At 40.2% G+C, this 12,493-nt stretch overlaps 1 protein-coding gene across 1 annotated transcript in view; it reads right to left on the reverse strand.

Moving 5' to 3' along the window:
* DRG2 (developmentally regulated GTP binding protein 2) overlaps positions 1-8,201 on the reverse strand; it is a 48,454-nt gene extending 40,253 nt beyond the window's left edge. Inside the window, exons 1-3 of the mRNA XM_053695109.1 lie at positions 8,048-8,201; positions 6,423-6,583; positions 3,761-3,850 (exon numbers count right to left, since the gene is read on the reverse strand). Coding sequence (XP_053551084.1) covers positions 3,761-3,850; positions 6,423-6,583; positions 8,048-8,111 — 315 coding nt within the window. The 5' untranslated portion in view covers positions 8,112-8,201. The remainder of the gene's footprint in view (positions 1-3,760; positions 3,851-6,422; positions 6,584-8,047) is intronic.
* Between the last annotated feature and the right edge of the window lie 4,292 nt (positions 8,202-12,493).

Here is a 12,493-nt window from a genome sequence, read left to right on the forward strand (position 1 = left end):
AAATCTTTTATGTTTATAATTTTCATTTGAATCTATTTTTTTATTAAAAATTTCCGTTAATAAATACTTAGGGCCAGATTACAAGTAGAGCGTTAACGCTTTCGCTCGAGTGTTAATTGAAATAAGCTTTTGGCGAGTGTAGAGTTTGCGATAGTATTACAAGTTGAAAGTCAACTGTTTTCGCTCAAGCGCTAACCCGATGCAAAAGAAAAAAAAAAAGTGTAAAAAACCTTAAGACCCTACTCGTGTGCAAACATAGCATGTTCTCAAGTGTGCTAACCTGACATGAAAATATGAATATTTCACATTCCAATATTCTTAACGTAACAGAATATGTTCTATTTATTCATAAATACATATTTTTATATATGTGATGGTATTTTGGAAGAATATATACCTATAAATATACACATTTATAAATAGTTAGATATATACAGATTATATATATATATATATATATATATATATATATATATATATATATATATATATATATATATATATATATATATACACACACACACACACACACACATATGGAGAGAGAGGAGCGAAGGAAGAGAGGAGAAAGGAGAGAGGTATATTTAGGTATCTCAATGTTAAAGCCTTTTGCAGCCTTTTTTTTCCCCTAACACCTGAGACCTCATATGTTTGAGCCCTTATAACATTTTTGTGCAATTATTTAAAAAATAAAATTTTTACTAGATGGTGTTATTATGAGTAAGTGTCGTTTGTAATGTATTTTGTGAGACTTTTTTCTTTCGCGTTAATCAGAGCGCCGAGGTCGGCCTGACCCAACACGTTACCTTCAATTGTGCTCAAGCGATGGTGGTTACTTTCAACTTGTAAAACGAGCGAAAACTCGGACGTGCTCAAACACCCGCGATAAACCCCTTATCGCTTGCGCATAACTGTAAGCGCTCCTCTCGTAATCTAGCCCTTAACGGACTAATATACCAATAGCGTGCAGTATTTTAAGGAGATTTTTTCCAATAGGTAACAATTTCTGAATTTCAACCAGTATTTTTACCTTCTGAAAACACAAATTTATCTCAATGTTAATCTCCAGATTTTGTAATCCAAAACCGACAGCTTTACCTAGCACAGGAGTGTGCTACACGTAGTTGAATGGCACAATCAAACCCACTGTGATTAGACAGTGAGCCTGTGACCACTAGTTATATAAAATTACGTGCAGAAGAGGATGACTTTGCACACAAGTTAAGTATAGTAATAGAAAACCAAATCCAAAGACAGGGTGCACTCGGATATAATTAGAAATTTAGGCGAAAGTATATGTGCTTGCAGTCCCAAATAACATATGGAACAATATATAGGAAGAGTTCAGTGAAAATTTAATTACACTTAAACCAAAGCAGGACAAGGCTGCACCAAATACAAAAATGTTTGCTTTATTGAGAGATTAAAAAAAAACTGGAGTATGCCTTTACCTTAAAAGCTGTACCAATAAAATCTCAATCTTCCGGAAGAAAGTGGTGGCCAGGAAAAGGCACCAAGTATTGGACTACAGAATGAAGGTAAGCCGTGCGGGGCCAAGTCTTGCAGTGCGAGTAGAGGTTTATCCGATTCCCAGCTATAGATACTGGTTTTCAGAGATTAACGGCACCTGAACCCAAGCCTTGGGCTATCCTGTGGGACAGTTTAATTTTCCAGTCTGACCGGAGCGTGTTTCTCAATACTTAAAGTGAAGGTAAAGTTACCTAGTTGTTGATGGACTATATAGTAATATATCCCAAATAAATAAGAGTTTCATTCATCGATTTGTATAATTTTGCTTGAAAGTAAAGTTATTCCCGTTTTTAATATTTTTCTGAAGATTGAGTAAATCAACCTGTTTTGTTTTTTTTCTATCTTGGTCACGTTTTTCTGTGATCCAATTGAAAATCTGGCCGTTAGGCGGCCATCACTCGACGTCATCCACCTCCTTGCTCTTAAGTGCATGAAGTATTTTTTTTTTTTCATAAGCTTGGAATCAATGCTCGCTCCCGTTTCGTGCATGCGCATTGGTAGTAGTGTAGGAATTTAAACAGACCGCTGCTTACAGACCGCTCTGATACAGACAAGCGCAGCACTTGACTCCAAAATATTGACTAAGTACCGCTGTCCTTTCAAATCGGATTATGCATGCGCATATAATAGTGAGATCACCAATTTGCGCATGCGCAGTTCTACTGAGCATTGTGAACGCGCTTTAAGGAGACGTATAGAGTGGGAGGGACCGCTCTATAAGTCTGAGAACAGAAAACCAGGAAATAGGGTTTGGGAAGAGTCACCATCTTAACGGTAGGGATTTTTAGAGCTATATATTTTGAGATATATAAAATAAATTGAGAAAAAAAAAAAAAACAACTTAGCGATTAGCATCTGGTAATATTAGCAAATCGAATGATGTCTTCGAATTGCTAAAACGTTACCTTCACTTTAAGTGCCCGGTGTCTTATAGGACTGTTACTCAGTTGGCTTTGGGACATGCTAGCATGTGGGGGAATATGAAATGTATACGTTTGTGTTCTATATTTCATCTGCTTGAGATTTTATTGGTACAGTTTTTAAGGTAAAGGCATAATCAGTCTCTTTTTTTATCTCTTAATAAAGTGAACATTTTTGTATTTGGTGCGGCCTTGTCCTGCTTTGGATTAAGTGTAATTAAATTTTCACTGAACTCTTTCTATATATTGTTCAATAAGTATAGTATTACCTGCCTAATTATATATTTATACAAAAAATTCAAACAAAAGGCTATCGGTACGCAACATAATCCTACACATAATGCACAATTATGTAACATTTTACCAAACGTTTACTGTCCCTTTAACTTATTTTCTGTTTAAACTGTACTTTCAATTAAATGCGTCCACACAACAGCTAAGATAAAATAAAGAGATTGTTCCTACTTTTAATAAATATAGTATGCCATTTGCTTCTGGACATTTACAGTAAAAGGGAGCCCTATAATGTACCTTAATAGCATCAAGAGAGATAACACCTCCTAGGTAACTTTTATTAAAGTTTCGCATGACGGCCTGGCATGTCATTTACATTGAACAAGTGAGTGTTGGGGTGATTTAGCTCACCACCTCTGAGGTGGCAGAGAGGCTAAAGAAGCAGTCTCTGGTTTTGCATAACTAACAGTTATATTAATATATTTTTTACCTCTGTGATTACCGTGTATCTAAGCCTCTGCAGATTGCCCCCTTATCTCAGTGCTTTTTTTTTTTTTTTACAAAGTTGCATTTTAGCCAATCAGTGCTTGTTCCTGCATAACTCCATGGGAGTGAGCACAATGTTTATATATGGCACACATGTACTAATGTGCTAATATGCACTGAGATAAGAGGCGGCCTGCATGGGCTTAGAAACAGGCAGACCTTTTGAGGTTATAAAGTACATTAATATAACAATGTCGGTTGTGAAAAGCTGGGGAATGGGTAGTAAAAGGTGTAGGCTGTCCCTTTAATAAATCTTCCCTAAAATGTAGGCGAAGATGTGGGGAGGATGAGCAGCAACTGGCCTGATAATGCAAATGAATCCAGAATAAAACCTTGTTTGTTTTACCTGCCTATAAGGAGTGCAGATTTATAAATAACAAAAACAAACATAACAAAAATCCCATATATTCCAACCAAGATAAATATTATTTGTCCCAGTAGAGAATAGCAGGTGCCGTTGTTAAAAGCTCTAACCCTGAGACATGGATATGACATTTCTATAGTGAGCTATTTTAACAAGTATGCGTCACCTCTATTACTCCCGGGATACAGGTCAATGTGGTAAATTCATACGAGGCAGCTTCACTGGCTGTGGACGTCATCAAGCTCAGAAACGTAGACTGCAAAGAGAGAAGAGAAGTTCTGTGAAGTCAAATGCAAGGCCATTAAATAGCTGGAAATTATATTTTTTATTTCTGATCAGAATAAACTCAATACCACTAGTGGCGATTATTATAGAATATTATTGTCAAACCAAAAGGTCTAGCGACCACAGTGCAATCTAGGGCTTTATTTGCTCCTCTACCACAACCCATACAATGATATTCTGCTACAATCTCCTTCATTGCAACACTATTCACTGCTCTTCTTCTCTACAGTTGACTTGCACCTGACCTGCCCTCTACGGCTGAGGAGTGTGCACGTGACTAGCGTACCATATGGCAGCAACTTCACAAGAATGCTTTTAACAATGTTATACATTAGCAAGAGCACTAGATAGAAGCAGTGTTTAGAGAACTGTATGGCAGCAGACACGTGCACATTACCTACCTAGGTATCCTTTTCAACAAAGAATATAATGAGAACAAAGCAAATTTGATAATAAAAGTAAATTGGAATACTTTTTTTTATTATTATTATCGCAAGCTCTTTCTGATTTATGAAAGAAAACATTTCAGTCCATTTAGACACTTTGAGATTATACTATAAAATGTTTAATTATATGTATTAAGAAAACCTTACAATATACTTTATTTTATTTTGTCCCCTTCACCTATAATATATTTCTAAAAAACATGGTCTTTACAATTCCTGTTAAAAGTGGAGGTACAGTCTCCAGATTTACCACTGCTATAGTCCACAAAGTCACTGGTTGCACACAATAGCGACGCATTTATAACTAATTAGTCTCAGCAGAGAAGGCAACCTAGGTTACAACACGACAGTACCCTATTTTTTGCATGAAAATGATTAAAGGGACATAATACTCATATGCAAAATCACTTGAAACTGATGCAGTATAACTGTAAAAAGCTGACAGGAAAATATCTCCTGAGCATCTCTATGTAAAAAAGGAAGATATTTTACCTCACAATCTCCTCAGCTCAGCAGAGTAAGTTCTGTGTAAAAAGTTATACTTCACCTGCTCCCAGCTGCAGGTAAAAAAAAATAAAAAATGAAGAAATGAACAGCAGACAATCAGCATCAGCAGTGCTGAGGTCATGAACTCTTACTGTGATCTCATGAGATTTCACAGTAAGCTTCCTTTACCCGATTGGTGAAATAATATGAGAGTTCACGAGGCTCATCCTTTCAGCTGTCCCAGGACAGACACACTAAAATGCTGCTTAGAAATCCTTTACAATGGGAGGTGGCTACTGAGGAACTTTTGAGGTAAAATATCTTTCTTTTTTACATAGAGATGTTCAGGATATATTTTCTAGCCAGCTTTTTACAGCTATGCTGCATCACTTTCAAGTGTTTAAACATTTGGGTATTATGGCCCTTTAAAGCTGTGTATATTACCCCCCCCCCCCCCATTAAAGCGGGATGAGCTGACACAAATATGACAAAAAGTTTTGTTTTTTAAAAAACAGTAACATCCAATTAAAAAACAAAAAAACAAAGTCCTTTTCACACAGAATAAAAAAAAAAAAAAGTGTATCTCATAGCAACATTGTAATGCAATACATTTTAATATTAAAAGGGACACTCCAGCCTAAATTGGAATCCACATGGATGCATTTCAGTATTGAATAGAAGTATTTTTGTAATACACATGTATTAGCAAAATGCTTCTAATAAAAGCTATAGTAGTTTCAAATGTGTATTTAAGTATGCACCGTGCACCAGCATTTTAAACACAGCACTCAGAGAGCCTAAGGTGTTTGTACTATCTGGTAATGACTCAATTTGTTATTTGCCGACATGATATAAACCCCACTGCTGCTCTTAGCAGCTGCAGTATTTAAAATGATGTTACACTGAGAATATCTAGCTATGCTTCACATGCACTTGCAGAGAAAAAGGTTTACACTAAAACAGTGGTAACTTTTACTAGAAGTATTTTTGCCAGTACATATATAATGCAAATATGTTTCTATTAAAATATGTAATTCATCTATGTGCAATTAAATTTTGACCGGAATGTCCCTTTAAATACATAATTCAATGCCCCATAGATCAATTCATCAAAATAATAATACATTGTTATTTTTACCATAACAAGCTAAGTAAAAAAGGACTTGTTCTTTGCTTCCTATGAAATGCAAGATTGTCTGAACCAGCTTCATACTGCACAGTAATAGCTTAGACTCCGCAGACATCCTCAAATTTAGCCCTCCAGAGGTTTTGGATCTAGATTTCCCATGATGCTCAGCCAGCATATCAGATGGCTGAGCATCACGGGAAATGTAGTTCCAAAACCTCTGGAGGGCCAAGTTTGAGAATGTCTGGCTTAAAGCAATTCAAAAATGTATTTACAGTTAGCCGTCATTGGACAAAATCAAGGGAGATAAGATACACATACAGGGCTTCCAAGTGTTTTATTACGGATTGTTTTGCAAATTTTATTTATTTTTTGTACAACATTCCCTTTGCATACAGCTCCGTGCGTAATTACATAACCTATGTGACGGCCTAATAAAAGCTGATTCTGAAACTGCTGGCAAGGTCCTGACAAATCATACTGACCTTACCCACGGAGGGGAACCCAATCAGTGCCACACGGGCATCTCCAGATTTCATCACATCGAAGCCTTCTCCTTTGCCTGCAGCTGATTTGGATGGTTCTAGAAGCTGGGCGCGATACTTAGCGAGTTTGGCCTTGAGAAGCCCCAGATGATATTCAGTGGCTGGAATAAGAAGACATTGACAGGGTCAACAGAGTAAAACGTTTTAACATGAATCACAGTCTATAACTACTTTATGAAGAACAGCACCAGGTTGCTATTCTCTAAGATTCAGTATCACCTTCTTATTTACAACTCTCTTCCAGCTTTTGCGCGGATACACAACTCAGTTTTAGCCTGTACCAACCATACACAGCTATACCCATTATATACCATCTAAAAATTAGTGCAAGTCTGTCCAGCATTATTTAGAACTATGTACTAACCTCTTGATTCTGTAGCTTGCCTGCCCCCTCATTCTGAACTCCTTAACACACAGCTTAGTGCCAACAAGCATACTTTATTTAAAATTCTGCACCTGCTTCTATCTATAGCAATTTTATTACCCCTCTAGCTAAAAGCACAGTGTCGCCATCACCCCTCTAACTACAGCATGATGCCAACCTGACACCTTTTTATGTAGAGCACTGTGCCAACCAGCCACCCCTCTAGCCATAGCACAGTGCCATTCTGTCATCCTTGTATGCATAGCTTTATATCAACTTGTCACACCTCTATCTACAGCTTTGTGCCAGCTTGCCACCCCTCTATCTAATGCTCCATGCAAACCTGCCAACCCTCTCTCTAAAGCCACTGTGACTCTTACCTTTTGTCCATTGACAGTCTATTTAACATTATAGCTCAGTGACTACTAGTCTACTACATATAGTTTAGGACAAGCCAACATAATGTGATAGCTCGGTGTCAACTTGCCTCCCTCAATGAATACATGCCAGCTTATCCCCTCTATATAAACTCAGCTCTGTGCCAGCCCGTCTCTACTGAACCCAATTTTTTTCTTTTATGATTCAGACAGAGCAGGCAATTTTAAGCAACTTTCTAATTTACTCCTATTATTATTTTCTTCGCTCTCTTGGTATCTTTATTTGAAAAACCAAGAATGTAAGCTTAGGAGCCAGCCTATTTTTGGTTCAGCACCCTAGTTAGCGCTTGCTGATTGGTGGCTAAAATGAAGCCACCAATCAGCAAGCACTACCCAAGTGCTAAACTAAAGATGGGCCGGCTCATAAGCTTACAGTCCTGCTTTTTCAAATAAAGATACCAAGAGAACAAAGAAAAATTGTTAATAGGAGGAAATTAGGAAGTTGCTTAAAATTGCATTATCTGAATCAAGAAAGAAGAAAAAAAATGTGGGTTTATCTCTTAATAGCCCACTATGCTGCTGCTCCACATCTCTCTAATAATCTATAGCTCAGTCCCAGCCTGTCTCCCTCGTCATCAGCTCTTACCTTACTCTATATCTTAATGCCAACTTGTCGCCATCTCTCTATAGTAAGTACATGAAGTGCCTGCCACATCCCCTCTACAGCTGAGTGTCAACCAGCCCCTCTCTATAGCTCAGAGACAACTTGTCACCTCCATATACAGCGCATTACCATCACGCATATATATGTCTCTAGTTCCCACCTTTATTCTTCTGGGTCCTGGCAATCTCCTTCTCAATCTCCGAAATCTTTTCCAGGATCCCCATGTCTGCGGCCTGCAGGGACACGAGAAGCTGATGTTCGCCTCACACACACACCGGTGAAAGAGGGACCTTCCGCACGTCACTAGCGTGAGGAACCGCAAGCAGCCATTTTTTATATGGGCAAATCGCCCTTAGTTGTTGTCACAAAGTTATAGTTTAAGAAGTGAGATAGGATCGTCCGTACTCCGTACTGGTCTTCGCCTTTTCCTGTGTCTCTCCCGGCCGTCATATTACCCTCTGGCCTTAAAAATTCTGTCTTCTGTTCTGCTTTCTCATTTAGATTTTTGCTTTCAATTGCATATTTCTTCTTCTAACAATTAGAAAAGCAGATGAAGTCTACTTTGTCCAGCATGTACACAATCGGCTAATAACACTTGATCAGCCATATCAGTAGTTTGTCTAATATATATATATATATATATATATATATATATATATATATATATATATATATATATATATATATATATATATATATATATATATATATATATATATATATATTATATATATATATATATATAATATATATATATATATTATATATATAATATATATATATATATATATATATATATATATGTAAAATATATATATATACTGTATATATATATATATATATATACTGTGTATAACTTTTATTTTTCCTAACTAAGCAGTGCCTGCAATTTTTTACGTTTTGTCCTGATCCACCGCTTGCTATGACACTTCGGGTATGTTTAGGCAACAACAGTTGTAAACTGTTATCCCACTGCATGACCTGGAGTCTTTGACCGTGTACCGGTACACCCCTGTTGTCTCAATATTATTTTTCCAGCTTCTCAGATGGCAATTATTATAGTGAATGAGGTTGTTAGCATCCACCTCTTTGAAATGTGTCACTATTTCATTATCTACAACCTCTATATCTAGATCTAAGAATGTAATGCATTCTTTACTATATGCATGAGTGAATTTTAAACCTACATTGATCCGATTCATGTCCCCCAATACATTTTCTAAAGCTTCTTGGTTACCCTTCCATATGAAGAATAGGTCATCAATATATCTTTTATAGAGCACACGATTCGCACCCAGACTGTGCTGTGGGAAAAAAAACCTTCTTCCCATAGTCTCATAAATATGTTAGCATAGCTGGGTGCGAATCTTGTGCCCATCGCTGTCCCTTTCGTCTGTATATAAAAAATTTCTTCAAAAGAGAAATCATTTTGATTCAAAATAAATTCAATACTCTCTATAATGAATTCTCTTGGTTCACTGGCTAATGTTGCATCATTTTCTAGTTTGTGTCTAACAACCTCTATCCCTAGTGAATTATTTATACTAGTGTATAGAGATGACACAGGTGACTAATGTGTACTGTGAGTTCCACTGTGTTGATTCAAGACGCTTCAGAATATCTGTAGTGTCCTTCAGGTATGATGGCAGTGCTTTCACGTATTGTTGGAGGAACCCATCAATGTACTGTGATAGATTCTAGGTGAGAGAATGGATCCCTGATATAATTGGCCTACCAGGGGGGTTCACTAAACCTTTATGTATTTTAGGTAAAAATTTAATATAGGAATCTTAGGGGCTTTCGGATACAAAAAATCATATTCTTTTAAATTCAAAATTTGTTTGTGTTTCGCTTCACCCAACATGTGTATTAATCTAATACAAAATTCTCAAATTAGATCCTACTAAGAAATGTTCTAAGTCTCAGTTTGTCTTATTTTGGGGGTCGGGGTCGGGTGGGTGGGGGTTGTTTACTTTTAGGGGGTAATTTGTACTTTATTTAGGTAAAAGAGTTGGTCTCTTATGGGGAATGCCCTACAAAAGGCCCTTTTAAGGGATATTGGTAGTTTAGTGTTAGATTAGGGGGTGTTTATTTTTGGGCAATCTGGTAATTTAAGTCATCAGAAGCACAGCGGTCCCACAGCAGTTGGAGTTGTAAGAACTGCTGTGGGACCGCTGTACTTATGATGATTTCAATTACCACTCCAACTGCTGTAGGATACTGATGCGCCGCATAGAACAACCGCTATGGTACTGAGCGGTTTGTTTTCTTCCTGACTCCACAACCGGCGCATTGCACAGAGGACTGAGTGCCCTTTAAACTCCCGTAAGTCACTGGCGACTCCAGAAATGTGTATTTGCGCCTATTTCTGAACCTCGCCAGTTTATCCGACTTACGGCAGTATATGAGCTGCCGGCGCTGTATATGTGATTCACCCGAAGCTGAAGCCTGCGCCGCATATGTAATCTCGCCCATGATTCCTAAGTGTTGCAGTTGTAAAAATGTGTATTTCCTCACACCAGTTTATCCGACTTATGGCAGTATATGAACTGCCGGCACAATATATGTGATTTACCCGATGTGCGAGGTGAACCTACGGGCCACCGGTTTCAGCAGTTGCGCTGAGGCCTGGGCCGTATATGTAATCTTGACCATGATTCCTAAGTGTTGCAGTTGTAAATATTGTTTTTCTGCATTGCTGGTGGTTCTTATTTGATGTGCAGGACATCTTGTATTGGGGCCCAGGCCAGGACTGAACGTTGGGCATACCGAGCAAATGCACGGTAGGCCGCGCAGTAGTTTAGCCCCGCCCACTGCGACCGCATTCAACAATTTTTTTGACAACTGAGAATTTAAAAAAAATAATATATGTTATGTATTAAAAGTTTATTTTATTGTGTATGTCTACCAGTATAGCTGCCCTGAACTAAACAGTGAATCATCATGCACTAGCTAGCTCTATATGCACTTATCGGCCGCCGCTGGCCGCACACTCTCAGATCAGATCCATCAGATCACTGTCTAGCTGAGCAAGGCTGGCACCGGCACTGAGTGACAACATCCGGCACATGGCTGCACTACACTGATGCCGCGTGCCGTGTCCATGTGACACTCAGAGGCTGTCAGACCTCGTCATCGGGAGGGAGAGTTCTTGGAGGGAGAGCGGGCCTGAGTCTGATGCCGGCCGACGGCCGCCCGGGTCCATCCCATAACCCACCCGCCGATCCAACTGAGTGACCGAGGAAAGCTAGCCAGTGTCCAGACTCAGCAGGTGGACCATGGCCAGGTGAGCAGAGAGGACCTTTTTTTTTCTCCTAGTAGTGGCCCAGTTTTACTCCACCGTGGCTGACTATGGGGGATTGGATATAGAATTTACATCATCATCATCCTCCTCACTGAGAGAGAAAGGCCAGGCAGGTAAGGACCGTGCAGGCAGAATGGTCTACGCTCTGCTTGGGGCCCTATGTGGCTAGGTTAAGGCTTGCCCTGGGATGAGATTGAGTGAGAGACCAGAGGCAGAGCAAAGGCTTAGAGGCAGAGAAGCAGAGTCTGCAGAGCGGGCCCCAACCGCACCCTGGCCTGTACTGCTGCTGCCTGGACCTCAGAGAAGAGGAGGTAAATAGGCGCTGGCCAGGGGGACTAAAGGGCAGCTACAAACCAGTAATGAGTAACTCTCCTGGATACCCATGGGAGGGGAAGGGGTTGTTACCAGACCAGAGCACAATGGCATCCCTGCTCCCCTCTCAAGGCATACACTATGCCCTGTCCTTTCACCAGCCAGGGGGCTATAAGGACAGCCACTAACCAGTAATGAGTGAGTCTCCTAAAGGCCCAGGGGTAGGGGTGGTTACCAGACCAGGGTCCAATGGCATCCCTGTCAACCCTCTGTCTCCTCTACCTCTCTCTCTTCTCTGCTCACTCTACCCCCTCTCTCCCACTCACTGTCCCCCTGTCTCTTTCCCTCTCTCTTTCCCACTGTGTGTCTCCCCCCCCCCCTCTGTGCCCCCCCTCTGTGTTTCTCCCCCCCCCCTGTGTGTCTCTCCACCCCCCTTCTGTGTGTCTCCCCCTTCTGTGTGTCTCTCTCCTCCCTCTGTGTGTCTCCTCCCTCTGTGTGTGTCTCTCTCACCCCTCTGTGGGTCTTTCCCCCCCCTCTGTGTCCCCCCTCTGTGTCCCCCCCTCTGTGTGTCTCTCCACCCCCTTCTGTGTGTCTCCCCTTCTGTGTGTCTCTCCTTCTGTGTGTCTCTCTCCTCCCTCTGTGTCCCCCCCTCTGTGTTTCTCTCCCCCCCTGTGTGTCTCTCCACCCCCTTTGTGTCTCTCCATCCTCTTTGTCTCTCCACCCCTCAGTGTCCCCCCCTCAGTGTCTCTCCCCTCTGTCTCTCTCTCTCTTCCCTTCTGTCTCCTCCCCTCTGTGTCTCCCCCTCTCTGTGTCTCTCTCTCTTCCCCTCTGTGTCTCTTTTCCCCTCTGTGTGTCTCTCTCTCTTCCACTTTCTCTCCCCCACTGTCTCTCTCTCCCCCACTGTCTCTCTCTCCTCCACTGTCTCTCTCTCTCTCCCCCACTGTCTCTCTCTCTTTCCCTCTGTGTCTCTCTCTTTCTTCCCCTCTGTGT

Source organism: Bombina bombina, chromosome 11 (assembly GCF_027579735.1).
Source record: "Bombina bombina isolate aBomBom1 chromosome 11, aBomBom1.pri, whole genome shotgun sequence".
NCBI lineage: Eukaryota > Metazoa > Chordata > Amphibia > Anura > Bombinatoridae > Bombina > Bombina bombina.